This window comes from Sus scrofa, chromosome 15, assembly GCF_054392235.1.
Source record: "Sus scrofa isolate SSC_HxYL_T2T_F1_AM1 chromosome 15, Sscrofa_HxYL_maternal_Yorkshire_Landrace_v2.0, whole genome shotgun sequence".
Lineage (NCBI taxonomy): Eukaryota > Metazoa > Chordata > Mammalia > Artiodactyla > Suidae > Sus > Sus scrofa.
The window spans coordinates 151,813,120-151,837,344 of NC_139397.1; the positions used below are offsets into that span (position 1 = coordinate 151,813,120).

Genomic DNA, 24,225 nt, shown 5'->3' on the forward strand with positions numbered 1-24,225 from the left:
TGAACCAGATCATTCCTCTGAGGGACTGTAGCTCCGCTTCACATTTTATTGCCTGAATGAGACTGTGGTGATGTAGGGTTGCTGGCTCTGCCGGGCACCTAGAGGAAGTGAAAGAAATGGAAGAAAGTAGTAGCATTTTAGGCCCCAGATTGTTTCTGTCAAAAATGTTGCACATACTGATTATTTTGTAAATAAGGAAACGCCGTCAAAGATGACTCATCACAAATGAAACAAGACCACATGCATGAAAATGAGCATGAACCTTAAGTAACAGAGGCGTTCCCATCATGGCTCAGTGGTTAACGAATCCGACTAGGAACCATGAGGTTGCGGGTTCGATCCCTGGCCTTGCTCAATGGGTTGAGGATCCGGCATTGCCACAAGCTGTGGTGTAGGTCGCAGATGCGGCTCGGATCCTGCATTGCTATGGCTGTGGTGTAGGCTGGCAGTTGCAGCTCCAACTAGACGCCTAGCCTGGGAACCTCCATATGCCAAGGGAGTGGCCCTAGAAAAGGCAAAAAAAAAAAAAAAAAAGAGTAATAGAAATTATCCACAGGGACTCCAGCTGTTGAAGGTACCACGTGCTCTTTTAAGCTCCCTAATGAAAACGTGGGCTTTCACTCCCTCCCCCTGAATCTGGGCTGACCTTTCCATCTTCTTTGACAAGTTGCGCCTTTTTTTTTTTTTCTTTTTAGGGCTGCACCTGTGGCATATTCCCAGGCTGGGGGTCGAATTGAACTACAGCTGCTGGCCTGCACCACAGCCACAGCAACACGGGATCCAAGCCATGTCTGTGACCTATACTGCACAGCTCACAGCAACGCCGGATCCTCACCCTGCTGAGCAGGGCCAGGAATCAGACCTGCCTCCTCATGGATACCAGTCGGATTCGTTTCCACTGCTCCACAACGGGAACTCCCAGTTGTACCATTTTCAAGCCTACTCTTTCAGGAGACTTTGCTCACTCTGCTGTCTCGGAAGTTTGCCACAGCCCCGTGAAGCAGCCCAGCGGCCTCTGCTGGAGGACAAGAAACTCCCACCATCCTTCAGCGTCTGCACGGGGTTGGTTCTAGGACCTCCCTGCAGGTACCAAAATGTGGAGATGCCCAGAAGTTCCGTTTGTAGTTCAGTGGATTAAGAACCTGACTAGGATCCATGAGGATGCAGGTTTGCTCCCTGGCCTTGCTCAGTGGATTAAGTATCCAGCACCGCCATGAGCTGAGGCGTAGGATTTGCATGTAACCTGCACACATCCTCCTGTATACTTTAGATCACCTCTAGATTATTTGTAACATCTAATACAACTGTAAATACCAATATGAATAGTTGTAAATACAGTATAAATGCTCCTATAAATAGTTACCAGAGTATAGCAAATTCAGGTTTTGCTTTTTGGAACTTTCTGGAATCTTTTTTTCCCCAAATATTATCAATCCAAGATTAGTTGAATCTACGGATGCAGAACTTGTGGGTATGGAGGACATGGAAGATCGCCAAGGCATTCCAGCCGACAGCCAGCTGCCCCTCAACTTGTGACAGAATCGGTGTAGATGAGTGGTGCATAGATGCAGGAGTGAGCCCAACCAAGATGAGACGTGTCACCCAAATGAGTCTGGTTCATTGCTAACTGGCAGAATTAGAAGCGAAATAAATGGTCATTGTTTTAAGCCAAGTTTTGAAGGCGATTTGTTACACAGCAAAACTAATTCGATGTGTTATGTTCAAGGAGCAAAAGACAGGATTGAGAATTTTAGTGTAGAACTGGAAATATTTGTTAGATGGAAATTCCATTAATAAAGCACTAGAATAATGTAAATAACTCAGTTAATAGCTTCTACAGCATTTTAAACAAATTATTTGAAGTAAGACTAAGAAAGGTCAGAAAAAATATAAAATGAAGCACAGAGATAAAAGAATGGAAAATGCAAAAGAAAAGGTAAGAGGCAAAGATACGTTGAGAAGGCCTAACTATTTGTGCAACTGGGGTTTTAACCAAAAAAAGAGAAGAGGAAGAAAATAGAGCAGAGTATTGGAAAAAATTAAATTAAAACATCCAGCCAAAAATGTAGTAAAGCCCTTTCAGATCCTAAGCAGACAAAACTAGACTCAGTTCATGAGAAAAACTGCTTGAATATGATCCTTGTGACCTCGGTTTGAAAGTCAGTCAGAACCATTCACTGAGCCTCAAAGCCTCGTGAATAAGGGGTGTGCAAGAGAAATAGAAGCCTGTGTGCATGTGCGTGTGCGCACCTCAGAAAAAACTCAAAAATCCAAGCTGCAAAGAAAATCTGTAAAGCAGCTAGAAGGAAAGAAATTTCCCTTAAATGCGCAATAATTAAACTGACATCTGATTCTCAACAGAAGCCATCAAATAATTCTACCAACCCAGGATTTTATACTCACAAAAAGAAACTTCAAGAATAAGTATGAAGTAAATTTATTTTTTTTCCAGTTTTTTGTATTACTCAAATGAATTTGTCACATCTGTAGTTGTATAATGACCGTAACAATCTGATTTCACAGGATTTCCATCCCACAGCCCAAGCACATCCCCCCACCCCCTAAACTGTCTCCTCCGGAGACCATAAGTTTTTCAATGTCTGTGAGTCAGCGTCTGTTCTGCAAAGAAGTTCCGTCTGTCCTTTTTTCAGATTCCACATGTCAGTGAAGGCACTGGATGTTGGTGTCTTATTGTACGGCTAACTTCACTTAGCATGATAGTTTCTCGGTCCATCCATGTTGCAAAAAATGCTGGTATTTCGTTCTTTTTAATGGCCGAGTAATATTCCATTGTGTATATGTGTGCCACATCTTCTGGATCCACTCCTCTGTCGATGGACATTTAGGTGGTTTCCATGTCTTGGCTATTGCAAATAGTGCTGCAGTGAACATTGGGAAGTAAATTTATTTTTACTCAACTAAAAATTAAGGTAATTTGTTACTTAGAAGATCCATTGTAGTAAAGAAAATACTAGAGAGTATTTTCTAGGAGGAAGGAAAGTGATTTGAGATGAAAGGTCAGAGAGAGAAGAATTGATGATCAAAATGTCTATATCAGCTAATACCATTTACACAAGAATAGTAGTGTTTTTAGGGTATAATGAACATACGACAATAGAAGCATGTAAGCTGAAATGAGATTAAGTACTATAACTGTTTAAGTACCTTATAGTTGGGGGTCCTCCGTGCCTCCCCGAGGCTTAGTGATTCATTTGGGGGACTCACATGATACAGGATGCAGTTGGACTCATGACTGTGATTTATGGTGAAAGGATAGAAAGCAAAACGAGCAGAGGGAGAAGGCACACAGGGTGGGTTTGGGGAAAATCAGATGTAAGCCTGCCAGAGTCCTCGCCTGGGACACGCCTGGTTCCTCCAGCGATACGTTAGGACAGCACATTCGAGATGCTGTCCACCAGGAAAGCTCCTCGGAGACTCGGTGCCTGCTTTGTGACTGGGGGCTGAGTCGCATTCGTACCAAAGAAGGAACTCGGCTGTTCAGCGTAAACCACGTTGTTTAGGCCCTCTTGGCCCAGTGAGCTGCTCTTACCTAAGATCTTAAGCTCCTAGACCCCTGGGCCAGTCTTACAAACAGGTCTTTGTATGGGTAGCAGTCATCTCAACCCTTTTCTACATATGTACCCGTTGATGTCAGACTCTGATAAATCGAGTTTGGTTGTAATCACTAAAAGAAATTTTTTTAAAGCATACAAAAAATAAAGGTGGACCTCACTTTACCCCATATGCAAAACGAACTGGAAGTTCCCATTGTGATGCAGCGGAAACAAATCTCACTAGTATCGTGAGGATGTGGGTTCGATCCCTGGCCTCGCTCAGTGGGTTAAGGATCCAGTGTTGCCGTGAGCTGTGGTGTAGGTTGCAGATGCAGCTCAGATCCCATGTGGCTGTGGCAAAGGCCAGCAGCTGCGAACTTACATATGCCGCAGGTGTGGCCCTAAAAAGCAAAAAAAATTTTAAATTTAAAAATAAAACAAAAAATCAAAATGGATCAGAGACCTAAACATAAGAGCTAAAACTGAAAGTCTTAGACGAAAACTCAGAGTAAGAGCTTCACAACGTTGGATTTGGCATTGATTTCCTGCATATGATACCGAAAACATAGACAACAAAAGAAAAGGTAAACTTGAACAAAATTTAAAACTTGGATACATAAAGACACTATCAACAATGAAAAGGCAACCCACAGACTAGGAAAATATTTGTATATCATGTATCTGATAAGGGTTAATATCCCTAGTATATATAAAAACATATAGAGAATACCTGCAGCCTAACAACAAAACCAAAATCCCCGTTTAAAAAATGGACAGAGGATGGATTTGAAAATATATTTATGCCAAGAAGATACGCACGTGGCCACTAAGCACATGAAAATAGGTCACTGTCATTGCTCATTAGGGAAATGCGGTCGAAACCTCAGTGAGGTAAGACCTCACAGCCATGAGGACGGCAGTCACCCCACTGGCAACAGAAGAGTGTTGAGGAGGGTGTGGAACAACTGGAAGCTGCGCTGCGCTGCGCTGCCGGGGACATGAAATAGTGCAGCCGCTGTGGAGACGGTGTGGCAGTTCCTCGGATCTTTAAACTAGAAGTATCATGTGGCCGACAAGTCCCCTTCTGAGTGCTTACCGAGTTGAGTGATATGCTTGGCCAAGGGGTAGGATTTAATGGTAAATATATATACTTCTCCTATCGTACCACACTCACGTGATAAGTGAATTTAAGGACAATGCTTGGTTTAGTGGTCAGTGCACTGATAACTACATTTTTCTGGAATTTTGGATTTAGCCTCATCAGCACATTTTATTGTTGATTCCTTCTTTTCTTGACCCGTAGAATTTCCTTGGAAAGCTGAGTTCCGTCCTACAAAGAATGTTCTACGGCACTTAGGAAAAAGTTGTAATAGGAAGATGGCGGGATTAAATAAGTTTGATAAATGGATTTAGCTGTTTATAATAATCTGCTTGGTATAGCCCTCTCTTTATACCTAGCAACTGTTGTTTCTACAATATAATGATTTTCTCTGTATAAAGTAAAAGGATAAAATTTAATACTTATCATCCTTATATTTCAAACTTGTCACTTAGAGACTTGAAGCTGCATATTTTGGACCAGAAACAAAGATGAGGTCCATTTTTAAAATCTGTGCTAAATCAGTTTTTAAAATATTGACCAAGAAAAGGTTTATTATTATTTCAGTTTTTAAAGTGATTTCCATCCATGAAAACTATAATGTACCTGAAGTCCTTAGTTCTGGTTTTCAGCTGTCTTAAGGCTCTTACATTGCACGGTAGGATTAATAGATAAACTGAATCCTCGTTACACATTTTGGAATACGTGTTTTTTAAGCTTTCAAGGTAATGAAATTAGTGTTGTGATACATTTAGACGTATTTTCCCAGTTTTCACTAGGAAGAAGGAACCCCTTCCAGTGCTTTGGTAAAGTACTTACATGTAAGTGGTCACCCGACTGAGTGTGTGCCTGTTGTGATAAGTTCCGTTAGGTTAGGTTAGAGTGTAAGTTGGAACTCTTTTCAAAACCTACCTCTGTGCTTTATCTGATAACATAAATTTCTACAATTGCTTTCCTTTAGCGTACTGTTTAAAGCTGGAGTTTTACTGCTAATAAGATGAACATTTAATTGTGCATTTTCTTCTTCAGATGTTTAGAGCACTCGATGTTTAGTTGGTATTGTTTTATTAAAAGTTACCCACTTCACACGCTTGGTGTACTTATTTTTAATAAAGATAGGCTCTGTAGTAAGATTTAATACTCTGCAGATTTGATGGCATTTTCCAAGTATAAATGAACCTATCAGTGTTTAGAAGGAGTATACCTGGACAGTGAGGCTATAGATCAAACTATTGGATTTCAAATTTATCCTCTTTCATGGAATTTTTGGGCTTGTTTCATATACTGATTTGTCTCCAGTTGTTACCAGACCCACTCCACATGTCTACCAGGAATTGAGTTCCAGGACGTGAAAGATAAAGGGACTATTAATAAAGAAACTTGAGAAGCATCAAATTAATAGATGGTTTCTCCACTTTTGGCCACACGTCAAGTTAGTAGAATCCTAAAATTATGGAGATTTCTTCCTGTATGTTGAATCTCATGGTTATTTATACTAAAAGGCTACCTTCAGACTAGCCTTTTTGAATAAGGTTGATACATGGATTTGACGTTATTTTTAACATACTAGCAGCAATGAGAAATATGCCTCTGATCGTTTGTTTCAAAAGGATTTATTGAAGTGGAATGTCCTTTTAGGATACATAGACCAAATTTCTGAATTCAGTGTGGGGGAAAATACCAAAAGGATTGATCATTTGAAATTACGACTTTGAGATTCTTTGAAATAAGGATGTCCTCTTCAAAACCTAAAAGTGTAAAAATCAGGCAGCATTTAGATCGAAAGACTTTCAGTCAGCCCCGACCAGTGACTGATCACTGCTAATAAATTGCTTCCCAAGTACAGTGTAGAAATTGGAGTAATCTTTTGGAACTGCAAGTGAAAAATCAGTATGTGTCTTATTCTCCAAATTCTCTAATTTGACATTGTTTAGTTAAAATTGTAAAATTTAGAAGACCGGCCAAATTATCCAAGTTTCCAAATATCTTCAACCAGCAGAGTTTTAGATAGTTTTAGCATTCTTAATTATGGCTCAGAATCATTTTTATTTAATGCTGTATTATTGACACACCAAAGAGCACTTTAGCTAGATCAACTAGAATATGCAAATAATTTTGTTTGGAGAAAACTGGAGACCTGAAATGCTATAAAATACCCTGAGAGTGGACTTCCCTGGTGGCTCAGGGGGTTAAAGCTCGGCTATTGTCATTGCTGTGGCATGGGTTCGATCTCTGGCCCAGGAACTTCCACATGTCACAGGCGTAAAAAAAAAAAAACGACTCAGAGCGGAGACACAGACCCACACACTTACCGGTGCCCGATCTGATCAGAGAGAGGTGACTAGAAAGCAGTGGGGAAGTACTTTAGACCGAATAATGAATGGTGCTAGATCAAACTGAAATTGGACCCCCGGTTTATACCGTATACAAAATTTACTCTAGGTGAATTATAGACTTCAAAGTAAAATAACACTGTAAAACTCATAAAATAAAAAAATACCCTGAGACTATCACACAAAAAACGGGAGTTTTTTTTTTTTTTGGCGTGGCTATGGCGTAGGCTGGCAGCTACAGCTCCAATTCGACCCCTAGCCTGGGAACTTCCATATGCCTCAGGTGCAGCCCTAAAAAGACACCCCCCCAAAAAAAAAGTGGGACTAAAACTCCCACTTGGCTCTATCTGATGCCAGTACTCTGGTTAAGGGAGATAGATGATGTGTGTACTGAGCAGCTCGATGTTACAGGCAGTTTCTTTTTAACCAGTTCTTCAGCCAGAGTTCTCCCTATAGTAACTTATTTTTCATTATTGATCATTGTCACTTACTGCAAAGTATCTCTCTGGCGTATAGAAAATGTTTAATAAATGTTGGGTCTTGTGGCCTCCGAAATGACGGCCCTCGGAGTTTCATCGTGGCGCAGCAGAAATGAATCTGACTAGGATCCATGAGGATGTGGCTCAGATCCTGAATTACTGTGACTGGTGTAGACGGGCAGCTGCAGCTCTGATTCGATCCCCTAGCCTGGGAACTTCCATATGCTGTGGTGCAGCCCTAAAAAAGCAAGAAATAATAATAACAAAATAATAGTTCTCTAAACTGACCAGTCCTCATGCCCAAAGCTATGAATGTGTGACGTGGCAAAAGGGAATTATGGTTCTGGGAAGCAAGTCTGGTTGCTCGTCAGCTAAGCTTGCGATGGGAAGACGGTCCTGCCTTATCTGGGCGGGCAGGAGACAGAACCAGAGAAACAGCATCTCAAGAAGGGCTCCGCCCACTGCTGCTCGCCTGGAAGCCGAGGAAGGTACCTAGGAACCAGGGAATGCGAGGGGCCTCTAGAAGCCGGAGAAGGCGAGGAAGCACATCGACCCCGGAGCTGCCAGCGGGACGCCGCCCTGCCGACATTCTTGGTTTTAGCCTGGCGACACCCCTCTCTGACTTGTGCCCTCGGAAGTGTGAGACACTAGATTTGCATTGTTGAAGCAATTAGTTACCGCTAGGAACAATATAAATTGTTTATGGGTTCTGGGTATCTGCCTGAATTTTCTTTTTTTAAGTATTTTTTTATTCAACTATAGTCGATTTACAGTATTTGCCTGAATTTCCGTCCTCGAGGATAAAATGAGGATGAGCTCTGAGTATGAACTAAACCCCAGCCATTAGTATTTATGTAGAACATGTACCTTAGTAACGACGTGATGCTTAGGGATAGTCGTAGTCCCCTGACACATCTGAGAAGTGTCATTATTATTCATATCGACAACATCGATTGTTATATAAACAGCGTGGCCTTTCCTGCCAGGAAGCCGAGAGCCAGACTCGTGCGTCATTCCTAACAGCGGACCTGCGGTCCGTGAGGGCAGGCTCCGAAGCCGGGTTCTCTTGGTCCAGGTTCCTGCCCAAGTCTGTCAGCCGTGTTCAGCCTTGGGCAGGTTACCTAGTTTCCCTGTGCCTCAGTCGCCTGGCCTGGGGACCGGAGATGGGGTGTCTGCCCTAAGGACTTGTATGGATAGGAGAGCATTTTCGGGGGTCCTGCTGTTGGGAGCGCGTCATGAGGCAGGGTGAGGTCCGAGCCTTCGCTGCTGTACCCCTCCCCTGGCTTTGCTGTAGGACCCTCTTGTTTGCTTTCATTCTGCTTTACCGACTGTCTTTTTTCTTTCTCTTCTATGAATGCCTCCAACCTCCCTCAGAATTTCTTAGAGCGAGGCAAGCCGTAAGTTAGGATGTTAGTAATTGAATCAAGAACCTGCTATTTCTTTTTTTCTTTTTTTCTTTTTCTTTTTTCTTTCTTTTTTTTTTAAAGGCCACAACAGTGGCATATGGAAGTCAAATTGGAGCTGCACCTGCCAGCTTACACCACAGCCACAGCAATGCCAGATCGGAGCCACATCTGTGGCCTCCACCACAGCTCACAGCAAGCCCAGTCCTTAACCCACGGAGCGAGGCCCACGTCCTCATGGATGCTAGTCGGGTTCATGACCACTGAGCCACAATGGGAACGCCCTCTTTTCTTTGAGCACAATATTTAGAGACTGACCTGGTGAGTAGCTGCGCTCGCTGCTGTTGGAGTTGGTTGTAGGCCCTCTCAGCAGACAGAACTAGGAAATACATGTGTGTTTCTGTTAGTCGTTGCATCCAGACACATTCAATCCTAGCTGACACAGCAAGTCATTCCAGCATTGCTAAGTCATGCCCCTGGGAGAAACCTTTACTGACTGGAGCACAGCATCGGCTTTCCGTTCTTTTTGTCTTTTAGCCTTTGTCCATGATCACCGTCAGTGCGGCTGTGTTACGTGTTTGTAATAACGTCTGGGGGAGAGGCGGGGTTCTGCTCCTGCGTGTGGAATCTCCCCGGTTTTCCGCAGTGGCTCTGTTGAGTCGACGTTGCGGTATTTTAAACATTCTTACATGTCTGCTGTAAGACATGATCTTTCTGGTGGCTTCCCATTCACCCTCAGGCGCCTCTGACAGCCCCGCCTGCCTCTGCCCCCAGTTCTCGGTCGGCCTTCGCCTCCACTGGGTGGGATGGGATGTGAAAGTCCACACTTTGGCATTTCCTGGTTGTCTTTTTTTTTTTTTTTTTTTTTTTTTTTTTTTTGTCTTTTTGCCATTTCTAGGGCTACTCCCTCGGCATATGGAAGTTCCCAGGCTAGGGGTCCAGTTGGAACTGTAGCCACCAGCCTACACCAGAGCCACAGCAACGGGGAATCCGAGCCACATCTATAACCGACACCACTGCTCACGGCAACGCCGGATCCTTAACCCACTGAGTGAAGCCAGGGATGGAACCCGCAACCTCATGGTTCCTAGTCAGATTCGTTAACCACTGTGCCACGACGGGAACTCTTAGTTCTCTCTTTTGCTCAGTTATTTTGCAGTTCCAGCATTCTCCCAAGTGATGCTGGACAGCATAGTTTTGTGTAGAATGTGCTTTTTTGTTTGTTTGTTTTGCCTTTTCTAGAGCCACTCCCATGGCACATGTGCGTTTCCAGGCTAGGGGTCTAACTGGAGCTGTAGCTGCCAGCCTCCACCACAGCCCCAGCAACGTGAGATCCGAGCTGCGTCTATGACCTACACCACAGTTTATGGCAATGCTGGGTCCTTAGCCCACTGAGCGAGGCCAGGGATGGAACCCGCAACCTCATGGTTCCTAGTCAGATTCATTAACCACTGCACCACGACGGGAACTCCTAGAATGTACTTCTTGTTTTTGTTTGACTTGGGGAAAGAGGGAAATAGGCAAACCATTCTCCTCAGCCACTTGCAAGTCCCAAGTGTTTTGGTCTTGACAGGGGGACTTTCTTGGAGCTTTGAACTTGATGAAGCTGAGTGCTCCTGAGATGCTGCTGGTTGTTTAATGGGCACCTGGCAGTTGTACTGTGCAAAGCACAGAGCTAAGTTGTAACTGCTTATAAGCACATCTTTGGAACCACTAAATTCCTCATTGCTATTGACTAACGTGTAACTTCTGAATTTTTGAGGACACCAGCCAAACCTTCCCCTTTGTATCAGCAAATGATGGAGAAGCCATCTGAGAACTCTGGATGCGGAACTGTGTTCTGCCGTTTCCCGGTTTGCGTTGCTTCCACGGAGAGCCCTCCGGCCGCCTTACCTCTGTTCCTCTGAACGTATTTTCTTCTCTGGCTATTTTTCAGGTTTTCTTTTTATTACTGGTTTTAAGCAATGTGTGGTGTGCCTTGATGTGGTTTGTCGATATTCTTGAATTTATAGATTTACCAAACAATTTTTACACAACGGTTCACATAGTTTTGTTTGATAGGACCCAGTAAAGCCACTTGAAGTCCTCTCATAGTCCTCTGGGGCTTTGTTCTTTTGTTTGCTTAAGCCTTTGTTCTGAGATGTGGTAGTTACTTGGAAATCATTTTGATCTTGTCAGTTCTTGCTTTTAAGCTTTGTTAGGTGGCCCCAGGACAGCCTGTACCACTTTTCACAACTGCAAAGGCAGTGACTCTCTCTGCTGTTCTGCGTATCTCAAGGTTTTGCCACTACGGCTGGTGGAGCTGGAGCTTTTCCAGCCCCCGGTGAGCATCTAGGGAGTCTTCCAACCTGCTCCTTGCCAGGGGGTGTTCTTCCTGCCTCGGGCCGTGTCCTCCTGTGCCCGTGGTGACCAGTGTTGAGCTAAGACTCAAAGGGGACCCTTCTGCGGCTTTTCTCTGCACAGCTCTTCCTCTCAGGTACCCCGCAGCCCTGCCGTTCTCGCTGCCTGGCTTCCCCGTCTCTGTCTCCCCAGCTCTGGGAGCCCTTGGGCTCTGTTTGGGTTCTCCTCCCTCCCTGGGTCTGGAAGCTGCAGGCGGCGAGCAGCTGTCAGGGTCACCTCACTTCCCTCCCCGATCTTAGGGGTCCTGCCCTCACGGCCTCTGGCCCAGTGTGACCACTGCTGTTTCCTCTGTTTTGTCCAGTAGTTTGGTGTCTGGGGAGAGGGTACATCCACTCCCTCTGACTTTGTCGTGGCTGGAAGCGGAAGTCTTAGGTTAAGTTTGAATTTTGACCAGGTCACAATTCAGTGTTGGTCAGGTCTTGTTGACCTGTCTGGACTGTGTCTTTAACCCGACTCTGCATGCAGTAAAGCACGTGGCCCTTTTCTCCCCTTTTCCAGAGTTTAGCCTAGCATCCAACTGGATGGAGGCGCCCAGGGAGAGGGATGCGTTTGCATGCTACCAGCTGGAAATACAAATTCATTGGACAGAATCTAGCCAGGGCAAAACGGTCAACTCAGGTTATGTGTCGTGGCTGTAAGGACATGTGATAATGGGTCTGTCTCTCTTTCTCCCTTTGCAGAAGGGAAAACCCATAGTAATTACTGGGGCCTCTCTCATCCAGACCCAAGGCGCAGATAGGAAAACCACTGGGGGAGAGGGTGCATGCTGTGGACACCAACTCTGGCGTCCCCAAGAGAAGTGTGAACTTCCGAAGTCTGTGAACTTGAGAAATAGGCTTTTTGCTCCGTCTGCATATCTGTTAGGTGTGTGTGCGGAGCTAGAAGGCAGAGGACTTCTGCTGCCCAAGCCCTGCCTCCTGCTGCCCTTGAGCCTCGAAGAGAGAATGTTGCAAACAGTGGTGCAGGTGTAGGAGTCCCGTGCCCTGAGCAGTAAGAGGGGGCTCAGCTATAAGAAGACGCGGAGAGGCCCACACGCCAAGGCTGGAAAGGGTGGCTCCAAGGGGCCAGTGGAGGCTGGGTCTGAGAGGAGCAGAGATGCCTGCCCTCCCCCTCACTGGTGCCCAGGTGGCAGTGGACCTGTCCTGGGGTTGGGCTGGGGCCCCACTCATCTCCCCCAGCCGTGCCTTTCCCACCTGGCATGGTCCCCGGTCACTGGCCCTTTACTCTGGCCTGCTGCGCTCCCATGCTCTCTTCCCACCCAGCCCTCAAGACGTCCTGCGCTGCAGCTCAGCTGCGTACCAGGCCCCTGCGTGTGACTGAGACCTTCGCAGGTTCTTCACTAGATGCACCAGCCGCAGGGCGAGACCTGCGTCCTTTACCTGGCACAGCTTTGCACATGGCCGGGACTCAAATGTCTCTTAATATTTAAGTGAGGGAGGCCGGGCCACCCATGGGGGTGTATCTTCCTAAGGTTCAGCAAGAGGGGCCACTCAAGAGAGCCTGTGCCCCCTCCCATCTGACACAGACCCCTCTGGCCACCTGGGAGTCTGAGTCAGATGCCACTCAGGTTGTAGGCCTGCCAGCCTTGAGCGCCCTCCCTCCTGTTCTCTGAGCTGACAGCAGGTGGCCCTCTTCCCCCTCGTTTAGCAGGGAACGGCTGACCACGGAATCCAGAATCCGGCACTAGGCACCCTGCTGAGTCCAAGTGATGTGACCATGGCTGTCGGGGTAGCGACCTCCTCCTCCAAAGGCAGCGCCTGATTGCTTAGCATGAGCATAGATGTACCAGTGGTTCAGCATTCTCCCTGGAATAGGCTGGTTGTAGGTCTCAGACTCGGCCCAGGTCTGGCCTGTTGCTGTGGCTGTGGTGCAGGCCGGCGGCTACAGCTCTGATTTAGTCCTTAGCCTGGGAACTTCCATATGTGGCAGGTGTGGCCCTAAAATAAAAATCAAAAAACAAAAACAGAAGGCAGTACTGCAAGGCCAAACCCAGCCACTAGTAGAGCTTAGAGAGCCCAGGTCAGCTTGGCTCCCGGGCTGACGCCTCCCGAGTTTATGCCTCAGGTCCGACCCAGGCTGGGGAGGCCTGCTTAGGCTTCCCAGGGCCCTGGTGCGTGCGTCCCCCCAGGGAGCCCCGAGTCAGAACGACATCCAAGGCTCTCCCAGCCTCCTGCCTCTCACCACCCATCACCCTACGCAGCAGGTCCCCCAAAGAGCCCTCCGCCCTCCAGCCCCAGGAGCTTCGCTGTGCACCTTCCAGGCACCTCCGCCGCTGCGCCCACACCCACCCTCATCCTCGGGCTCCTCACTGGCCCTGCGGCCTTTGAACACCGTGAGCCCCTGCGAGCGCCGGGGCTGGTTTTGTCCTCTCAGGACCCCAGGACCTGCACGTCGGGAGAAGCAGAGGGGCAAGGGTGGCCTCGGCCTTTTGCCAAGCAGGCCCCCGCGGCCGGAGTGGGCTCTTGGACCTAAGGAGAGGGGGATGCTGCCCGGGCTGACAGCGAGAGGCCGGGTCTGGGAGACCCGCCGCTTCCGGAGCATCCACTCGTCGCTTGCGGCGCCAGGCCTCCCCGCCGCCGTCCCCCCCCCCCCCGGGGGGGGGGAAGGGTCCCGGAGACGCCACGCGCAGCCCCCTCGTCGCCGCGCTGTCAGGGCTCCTCGCCGAGGGTCGGGCCGCCTCCAGGCCTCGGCCCCCGCCCCCGCGCCCCGCCGGCAGGTGCGGGCGCGCCTGGCTTCCCCGCGGTCCGCGCTCCCTGCCGCTCCCGCCCCGCCCCGCCCCGCCCCCGCCCCCGCGGGGCCGCCGCCTCCTGCCGCCGCCCGGCGGGCTCAGTCCTCGGCGGGGCGCGCGGCGGGCGGACTGGGCGGACTGGGCTCGGCTGCGCGCGCCATGGCCCGGGGCCTGCGCGGCCTCCCGCGGCGCGGCCTCTGGCTGCTGCTGGGTGAGTAGCGGGGTCCCCGCCGCCCCGGGGCCGCGGGCGGGGGCCGGGCGGGCGCCTCCCCGGGGCCAAGGGGCAGCCGAGGAGGCACCGCGGGATCGGGGTTCTGCGGGGCGCCGGCCGCTTCCCCGCCCCGCACGCCGGGGGCGCAGGCTCTGAGCCTGGGGGCAGGCACCTTGCAGATTCAGGATGTCGCCTTCGGCACCACGGGCCGTTTATCTAGAAGGTTATAGCTAAAACTGAACCTCTGACTGTCACATGCAGACGTTGCTGATGTGCAAATAAGCCCCCTTTGCAGGTGTCCTTTGCAAAAGGAGGCCAGCTGTCCTCTTCGGGGACATTTGGACAGCTTTTGCTTGTTTGCTTGCTTGTCAACTGGCGCTTCTGGCTACTCGAAATTCAAGGAGGGACTCTCGGTGGGGTAGCAGGACGTGCTGGGCTTTCTGCTTTGAGGCAGATCATAGACGGAAACCCAGTAGTGACAGGAACGGGTCCCGCCTTAGAAAAATTAGAGAAATTGTCATCTTCACTTCCCTGTCCTCGGTGTTTTCATAAAGAGCTAATCAGCCTTCCTAAACTGCTTTAACTATCGGTTGAATTTCATGTATTTACTTACCTTTTAATAAAAGTGAAAGAGGTTATTTAAAGTGGAAGAATCCAGGGGCCCTGGGAAGCCCCCCCCACCCCAGGCATTGGTGGCACTTGGGTCCTTGCTTCAGAGCAGGTGATGGTGGCCAGAAGCACCTGCTGCACGGGTCCCCTGGGTGCAGGGGGGCCACCACACTTGGAGCTGCAGGAGAAGTGGCTCAAGGGGCCTGTGGCCTGTCTGGGAAGAGAGGGGCTGCGGATGGGATGCCTGGGAGCCCTGCAATTCCCGTCTCGACCGGGAGTGTTGTTGGCTCTGCAGAAACCCGTAGCATCTGCCTCAATAGCCTATAATCGGAACGCTGTTTTGGCTAACGCTGTGTGAAAAGCACAATCTTAGAATAATATTATTCTGTTCTTTTGCATTGGGAATCTATGGGCTTGACGTGAAACTTATTGTTTTAGTTTCCTAAGACGTGAACATTTCTATTTGCAAGTTGGAGGGCTGGGTTGGGTCATTTTTAAACATAAATAAATAAATGCCCTTCCCTGATGTCCAGGAGCTGCACCCTCCGTAGCTTGTCTAAATAAAACCCTGTATCATAAGCGCATATAAAAACCTTCCTTGTTGACCAAGAAAATGGCAACATGTTCGGTGGAAGTTCAGAGTCCTGTGATCTTACCAGTATTCTGAGAGGTCTGGCTAAGTTCTGTCTTGGAAACATAAACTTTATGAGGTTATCAGTGAAGTAGTGTCGTTCGAGCCCAGCAGTAATTAGGATTTCAAGAGCACACAGTTTTCTTTCCGAGGGTTGGCATTAACCAAATCTCCTTGGTGATGAAGATTTTGCTGCCCAGAGGAGCAAGGTGGAATTTCTTGTTTTTCAGCAACCAGAAAAAAAGCGGCATTTCCAGAGGATCCAGGGCTAGTCTCTGAGAACCTCATTGTAAGCTTCTGTTTTTATGAGCCCGCCTGCACTCAGGAGTCCTGGCTGAGCCCGTCTTATAGGAACTCAGCTGGCATCTTTCCTGGCATGAAGGGGAGAGGGACGTTTCTTTGCAAGGCTACTGCATTTATTGAAATACATGGCTTTATATAAATACAGGGTTAACTTTTTGGAACCGACTGGGACATGGCAAGAAATGCAACAGATGCAACTCTCTTTTGGATTGTCATGCCGTTTTAAGTCTAGAGGCAGTTCGAATCCTGGAGTCCACATCTGAAGGATTCTCCTTTGCTAATCAGCTCGGTGTGTTCCTCTACCCTCTTTCTGTGTATTTAGCTGCAGGGAGACATTTCCGGATTATCTTCCTTGCACAGGTGCCTGCCCGTCAGCCCCAGGCCAGGGTTGTTTACGTCCGCATCGGAAGTGGTGGCAGCAACATGTCAAGCTGGACTCCTTCCTTTCTAAGGCAAATAGCCAGCTGGGAAAGTCTGTTCCTCCTGATTTTCTTCCCCCAGAATGAAGCGGCGCCCCAGCTTCTACTCATTTAGAAGTGGTGTCAGCAGAGGGGTGTGGGCGCCCCGTGTGGCATAAATCCCAGCAGAGATGCTGAGCCCCCAGTGGTGGAGCCCTGAGAGATTGGCAGCCAGCATCCCTCTCCTTGGGGCACAGAGCCTTCCTTTCCTGGTCCACCTGGCAGGTGGGCTCCCGCCTCTGTGCGCCCTGGCCCAGGCCTGCCTGCTCAGGGCAGGGCGGGAACCCAGGCTGGGCCGGCTGCTTTCTGCTGGAGCCTTGGGGGGAAGCCAACTCTTTCCTCTCAGCCGGCTGGATCTGAGTGTTGGGCTGCCAGATCCCATCCTGTGCCCCCGGGCTGAGTTCTCCTGACGCTTCCCAGCGCTTGGGTTGACCCCAAGAGGTGGACCTTTCAACCCTGTGACCCTGTGGTGTCTGAACCAGGTGTGTCTCTTTGCAGGACAGTGCCTGGTGGGGGGCAGATCTGGTGCCAGTGGGAACCTGCCCAAGAGCCTCTTTTGCTCCTGGGGACTCAGGGAAGACCTGGGGCGGGAGGTGCTGCGGCCGCTGGGAAGGGAGAGGAGCGGAGACGGGCCGGGGCGGCGGCTGTGGCCTCCTGCACCTGTGCTGGCCCTGGGCCCACCTTGCTGTCCAGCGTGCTCCTGGCTGATGGAGACGGACGCGAAGCGAATGGGTCCTGCCCTCCCCACACATGGACACACACGGACACACAAGCACGGAGCCCCCGGAGGGATGTCCCCCCCCCCCCCCCGCCTGCCCCGCCGTGCCTCTCCCCCCCAGGATGCTGGCCTTGGGCTGGGGACGTTTCTAGAGAACTCGTTTGTTCTTAGCCAGGAGGCTCCCAACCTCAACAAGAACTTATCCTTTGTAATATAAGGACGTTCTTGTCCACGGGGAAACTTTTTCCTCCTCAGATTGCTTGAGTTTAGTGTTTTCTCTGACATCCAAAGACACCGCTTCAGTCCCCCGTTGGAACACAGACTCTAAGCAGCTTCGTTGGTGCCGAGTCCACGGCCGGGCAGCGGGGGAGCGAGGGGCCCTGGGTCTGAGCATCACACCGCAGCCAGGCCTTCCCTGCTTGCCCCTCATCAGGCCTCGCGGCATCTCCTTTGTGTCCCCAGTGGCCACACCCGCCCTCCCAGGTGGCACTCCTGCCCACGCTTCTGTGGGACTGGAGACCAGAGAGCCCAGCCGAACCCCCCTCCACCAGCCCACGGCCACTCTGCCCTCTGCCTGCGGTCCTGGTGCCCAGGCCCCGTGCAGGCAGCACCCCCTACAAGCCCTCCGGATAACTGCATGGCCTCCAGGAAGCCGTTTGGGACCCCCCCCCCAGCCACCTCCCCCGGGGCAGGTCACCCTCCTCTGTGCCCCTCATCCCTCCACACGGGCAGTGCCACCCTGTGTGCCTCGGTTGCACCCAGGCCAGCACACCTCGAGGCCCCTCCCGTGGGCATCTCCTGCCTTCGCTGAGGCTTTGCTGGAAACCAAGGGGCCCAGGAGCAGAGGGACCCAGGCCAGCGCCCCGCTGTGCTCCCCAGGGCTCTGCGCCCCCACACCCAAGGGGCGCACGGGGGAGGGCTCTGAGCCAGGCCTCACCTGGGGGCAAGGGACAGCAATTTACCCAGCAAACGATGGATGTAACGCCTGCCACGGTGGCACGTACTCTGGCCAGTTAGCGACTGGAACGAAAGCAGTTCATGTGTCACATAGCAAACCCCACGTTATGGGAAGAGGCGTGAAAGGCATAGTCAGTGAGCAGAAACCTGGTGACGCCCCAGGTTGGTGCTCTCTGCTGGTGCCTTCAATGCATCTAGAAGATTCCATGGATGCGTTTGTGAGAGGAGGGCTGGCGGCAGGCTGGCTGGATGAGCAGATACGGGAGCACTGGGGAAGCGCTCACTCTTTCTCCCTGATACATAGCACGAGTGGGTCTTGTGGCCCTGGAATCGGGGTTCTAGAAGGTAGAGTCCAGGGGTGCTGCCCACACCTGCTGCTGGAGGCTGCCCCGTGCAGCCCCCACGCGATAAGGGTCCAGCACAAACCGCCCATGGAGCCAAGGCTGAGGAGCCCGCCCCGGGGGAGCCACACGCATGAAGTGTGCTCTTTAGGCAGAAGGAACTAAGAGGGCCTTAATCAGGGCAGCGAGGGCCCTGATTTCGAGCCCCAAGGAGTTGGGAAGAGCGCTCCAGAGCACAGCAACACTTAGGCACACAGGTCTTGGTCCTTGGAACTTTCTGGAAGCTTTTGGGACAGAAGCCTGAGGGGGAGGAGGGCTTTGAGCCACAGCTGGTGCTGGAGGAGGGCCTGACCCTCTGGGCCAAGGGAACCAGCTCCAGTTTCACCGCAGGGGCAGCTCGGGACCTGAAGGGCATTAAACGTGCTGGTGAGACGGAACACGTGCTGTGAGGAGCCCCGGGCCGCTGCGCAGGAGGCCAGGCGCGGGAGCCGGGCGTGCGGGCCAGGGCGGAGGACTGAGCTGGAGGGGGTGGAGGGCTCCAGAGAGTTCCAGGTGCGGACGGCGGGCTTGGGTGTGAGAGCTCGGAAGAATCGGGGCCAGCCAGGCACCCGGCAGGCAGGGACCGGGGAGCTGGGGCTTCCAGGAAATCACAGGACCCCTGGTCAAATTCAGGGTCGGATAAACGACACACTGTCTTCGTCTCAAGCAGGGTCTGGGACAGACTTATATCAACAAATTTTTCTGTTAGTCTGACATTCACATTGAACTGGGCACCCTGTGTGTTTACTGCGAAAGCTGTGGCCCCTCCACAGCAGCCACGTCGGGTGACACGTCCCCTTGGATCCTCAGGGGTGACGGCAGGTGTCCACACACGTCCAGGGCACAGAAGAGAGGTGTGGCCGGGAGAGACATTTGGGCGGCATCGGCGTGGAGACGGTGTGAGCGCCTCGGATGGAAGGGGGGGTCCCGGGAGTGTTGATGGAGGGGGGCCGTGGGCTCCCCAGAGGGGCTGGGGGGCGGGAGGCTGGGACAGAGACCAGGCTGGTGGGGAGGGAAGGCAGGTGGCGGGGTCGCGCGCGTGGAAGAGGTGACGGCTAGTGCAACCTGGAGAAGGAGCTCAGGGAAGCTGAGGGCCTGTCCTGCTAGAGGCAGTTCTGTGTGACGGAGGAACTCCGGACATCGGGGCGATGCCCAGGGGTCATGTGGGCAATGCCAGAGGGACCACGGCACCCACACAGGGCTGGCACGGGGGCCCTCCAGTCCACTGAAGATGCAGCGTGGTGACCCAAGAAGCCAGTTCAGGAGAACTAGGCATGAGGGCAGTGGGTAGGGGCACCCCTCCCTGACCCCTCCCTGGGGCTTCCCGGTCTCTGGAGCATCATTTCCAGGCGCCCCTGGTCCCGCGCCTTTGGTGAGGCCCTAGGATGTGCTTCTCTGGTCCCCGTGCAGTTACACACTTGCGCCCCCAGGCCGTGTATCAGAAAGATAGGCAAAAATAGGCTCCCGTAACAGGTGCGATGTTGAGGTTTCTTTTTATATATATAAAATTTTTTTAAGTTTTTTATTATAGTTGATTTACAGTGTTCTGTCAGTTTCTGCTGTACGACAAAGTGACCCAGTCATACATACATATACATTCTTTTTCTCACTTTATCCTCCATCGTGCTCCATCACAAGGGATTGGCTATAGTGCCATGTGCGGTAGAGCAGGGCCTCATTGCTCATCCACTCCAAAGGCAATAGTTGGCATCTACTAACCCCAAACTCCCAGTCCTCCCCACTCCCTCCTCCCCTCCCTTGGCAACCACAAGTCTGTTCTCCAAGTCCATGAGTTTCTTTTCTGTGGAAAGGTTCATGTGGGCCATGTATTAGATTCCAGATGTAAGTGATATTATAGGGTATTTGTTTTTCTCTTGAGTCTCTAGTTCCATCCATGTTCCTGCAAATGGCATTATTTTATTCTTTTTTATGGCTGAGTAGTATTCCATTGTGTATACATACCACATCTTCTTAATCCAGTCATCTGTCAATGGGCATTTAGGTTGTTTCCGTGCCTGGGCTATTGTGAATAGTGCCCCTGTGAACATAGGGGTGCATAAATCTTTTTCAAAGAAAATTTTGTCCGGATAGATGCCGAAGAGTGGGATTGCTGGGTCATATGGTCGTTCTATGTATAGTTTTCTAAGGTACCTCCATACTGTTTTCCATAGTAGTTGTACCAATTTACATTCCCACCAACTGTGCAGGAGGGTTCCCTTTTCTCCACACCCTCTTCAGCATTTGTTATTTGTGGACATGTTAATGATGGCCATTCTGACTGGTGTGAGGTGGTACCTCATGGTAGTTTTGATTTGCATTTCTGTACTAATTAGTGATGCTGAGCATTTTTTTTCATGTGCCTGTTGGTCATCTGAATGTCTTCTTTGGAGAAATGTCTATTCAGGTCTTCTGCTCATTTTTCCATTGGGTTGTTTGTTTTTGTGCTGTTGAATTGAATGCGTTGTTTATGTTTTGGAGACTAAGCTCTTGTTGGTTACATCATTTGCGACTATTTTCTCCCATTCCATGGGTTGTCTTTTTTTTTTTTTTTTTTTTTTTTTGGCTCATGGCTGCATCCGTGGCATATGGAGGTTCCCAGGCTAGGGGTCTAATCAGAGCTACAGCTGCCAGCCTACACTACAGCCACAGCAACACCAGATCCGAGCCACATCTGCGACCTACACCACAGCTCACGGCCATGCCGGATCCTTAACCCACTGAGCAAGGCCAGGGATCAAACTCGAAGCCTCATGGTTACTAGTCTGATTCGTTTCTGCTGCACCCCAATGGGAACTCCCCAAAGACTGCCTTTTTGGGTTGTTGGTGTTTTTTTTTTTTTAATGATTTCCTTCTTGTAAGTTTGATTAGGTCCCATCGATTTAATTTTGGTTTTATTTCCATTGCCTTGGGAGAATGACCTAAGAAAACATTTGTGTGGTTGATGTCAGAGAATATTTTGCCTGTGTTCTCTTCTAGGAGTTTTATGGTGTCTTGTCTTTGTGTAAGTCTTTAAGCCAATTTGAATTTATTTTCATGCATGGCGTGAGGGTGTGTTCTAGTTTCACTGATTTACATGCAGCTCTCCAGTTTTCCCATCACCACTTGTTGAAGACACTTTTTCCCATTTTATATTCTTGCCTCCTTTGTCGAAGATTAATTGACCATGGGCGTCTGGGTTTATTTCTGGGGTCTCTTCTCTGTTCCCTTGGTCTGTAGGTCTGTTTTGGCACCAGTACCACACTGTCTTGATGACTGTAGCTTTGTAATATTGTCTGAGGTCTGGGAGAGTGATGCATCCTGCTTGGCTTTTGTTCCTCAGGATTGCTTGGGCAATTCTGGGTCTTTCATGGTTCCATATAAATTTTTGCATTGTTTGTTCTAGTTCTGTGAAAAATGTAATGGGTGATTTGGAAGGGATTGCTAAATCTGTAGATCGCTTTGGGTAGTTTGGCCATTTTAACAATAATTCTTTCAATCCGGGAACATGGAATATCTTTCCATTTCTTTGAATCCTCTTAATTTCCTTGATGAATGTTTTATAGTTCTCAGCATATAAGTCTTTCACCTCCTTGGTCAGCTTTATTCCTAAGTATTTAATTTTGGGGGGTGCAATTTTAAAAGATACTGTGTTTTTATATTCCTTTTCTGATATTTCACTGTTAGTACACAGAAATGCACCCGATTTCTGAATGTTAATCTCATATCCTGCTCTTTGGGGTTTTCTACACATAGTATCATGTCATCTGGATAGAGTGACAGTTCTACCTCTTCTCTTCCAATTTGGGTACCTTTTACTTCTTTTGTTTGATTGCTGTGGCTAGGACTTCCAATTCTATGTTGAATAAAAGTGGTGAGAGCGGGCATCCTTATCTTGTTCCAGATTTTAGCAGGAAGGCTTTCAGCTTTTCTCCGTTGAGTAGTATATTGGTTGTGGGTTGGTCTTAAATGGGTTTTATTGTGATAAGGTATATTTCCTCTATACCCAGTTTGGTAAGTGCTTTTATCATGAATGGATATTGGAAAGTTCGTTTCTAAAATCATGAAAACCCTTTGCTTTCCTCTGAGGGCGCCGGGTGCTCCTTAAGGACGCCAGTGATCCGAGTGGGAGCAGTGGGCCTAAGTCGGCTCTACCTGCCTGGTGGGAGGTGCTGGCCCCTGAGACTCGGGGGACCTGCTGCTAACGGCAGAGGCAGCTCGGCCTTTGCCCTTGACCTCAGGCCTCCTTCAGCCCGTGCTCCTCTGCCAGAGTCGTCCACGCACCCAACTCCCCAGATGCCTCCACCCCGCCAGGCATCAGTGATCTCACGGGACCCCCCTCTCCAGAGAGGCCCCTCCAGGCCATCACGGGGAGATGGCCCAGGTGGCTCGAGGGCCTCAAAGCCTCAGCAGACGTCAATCACCTGCAGGCATGGACCATCGAGGCTGCTTTCAGGGTCTCTGGGGTGAGGAGGTAGTGTCACCATTTCTCCCTTGTGTGCCGAGGCGAGCATACCAGGGGTTACGTCCCAGCTCCGCCACGCCTGTGTGTCTTGGCTGTGTGACTCTGGGAAGGTTGCTTAACCTCTCTGGGCCTCTCTGGCCCTATTTGTAAAATGAGAGAGTGGTAATACCTGCCCTATTGGTTATTTGCAAGGCCTAAATACCCTGATGCCCCTAGCGCGCTTAGCGCAGGACCTGGCCACGTGGGCTGTGGCTGTCCCCACCCTCGACGGGGCTTTCCCAGCATGTGGCAGTGCGAAGGGAAACAGCTGGCCTTCTGGAATCCGTGTAGAACCCATCTAGAACCTGCTCCTCATCTGTCCCTTTATACCCAACTTGCTTCCAAAAAGGGTGGCTCCTGATAGAGGCACATATACTATAAAGCACCCAAACATGGTCTGGTGTCACCTCACACGGTACCGACCGAAACCCTCCAAGAGAGGAAGAATTAACAGGGTACCTAACGACGAAGAAAAAAACCATCTCACAGGGCGCTGGCTGAGGCAAGGTGGAGGCGCAAACCACTCGGAGCTTTCTGGAAGCCAGAACAGACCTGGTCAGGACGCGGCATCCCCTGGCAGGTCTGCTTCTCCAGTGGTTGCCCCAGAAGCCTGGAGGGCGGGCGCTGTGTGGAGGAGGCCGGGCTCCGAGGTGCCGAGGTCCCGGCAGAGGGTTCCTAGCGGCGCAGCGCTCTGACCTGGGCAGGCGGAGGGAGGGATGGTTCACTGGGCCTTGAGGGTTGAGTCGGCGTCTTTACCGGACACAGTTTTTGTGTTTTCACGTTGTCATGGCGTTTTTATTTTCTTTTTCCAGAATAGAAAAGCTGAAGGTAACATGTTCCAACCAAATTCTGCTTACGTCATGCCCTGGGGAATTTAGTGACAGGCCAGGCATGTAGCTTCCTGGGGAGGTGGCCCCCGGGTGGCTGTAACCAGGGGGTTCCTGGAGGCGGGTGGTTTTCACCCTGCTGGCCCAGCGGGACGAGCGGAAAGTGACGGGACAAGAACGTGCAGAGCAAGGCTTCTTCCGACGGCTGTCAGGAAGAAGGGCTGGACAGACGACAGAGATGAGATTTTAGAAATCACATTTTTTAACTTGTGGACAATATAGACGGGCATCAGGCAGAAAATAATGACCACGTGTAACCACACCACTCGGAGGTAGCCGCTCTTGACGCGGCCTTCAGATTTATGGCGTTTACTCGGTGTAATAGACCTAAACTGGATGTTTGACGTGTATGATTCTGGCAGATGTGTACACCCACGTGGCCCTGAGCGTGCGTATCCACCACCTCCGCAGATGCCCTGAGCCTCTTGTCACATCTCCCTGCAGCCCCCCCGAGCCTCCATCACCCCTGCTGGGTCCTGGGGTGGGGCCTGAGCGTCCTGTGAGTGGCTAAGGGCCGCTCAGGTTGAAGGTGTGCAGACAGGCCTCCCCCTTCCAGAGGTGGGGTTGGTTCTATGACCACGTCTTCTGGAAACCA

The 24,225-nt window shown here is 50.2% G+C and overlaps 2 protein-coding genes across 19 annotated transcripts in view; both read left to right on the plus strand.

The window, feature by feature from the left end:
• RBM44 (RNA binding motif protein 44) overlaps nt 1–5,739 on the plus strand; it is a 37,192-nt gene extending 31,453 nt beyond the window's left edge. For 6 of the 18 annotated variants that reach the window (XM_084998845.1, XM_084998848.1, XM_084998847.1 and 3 more), the window contains exon 16: nt 4,858–5,739. In XM_084998845.1, the coding sequence (XP_084854971.1) occupies nt 4,858–4,876 (19 nt within the window). In that variant the 3' untranslated portion in view covers nt 4,877–5,739. Of the gene's footprint in view, nt 1–695 lie in introns of all 18 variants that reach the window. The other 12 variants (XM_084998841.1, XM_084998842.1, XM_084998843.1 and 9 more) reach the window with 5 other exon arrangements.
• An 8,400-nt stretch (nt 5,740–14,139) lies between these two features.
• RAMP1 (receptor activity modifying protein 1) overlaps nt 14,140–24,225 on the plus strand; it is a 44,798-nt gene continuing 34,712 nt past the window's right edge. Inside the window, 1 exon segment of the mRNA NM_214199.2 lies at nt 14,140–14,207. Coding sequence (NP_999364.1) covers nt 14,156–14,207 — 52 coding nt within the window. The 5' untranslated portion in view covers nt 14,140–14,155.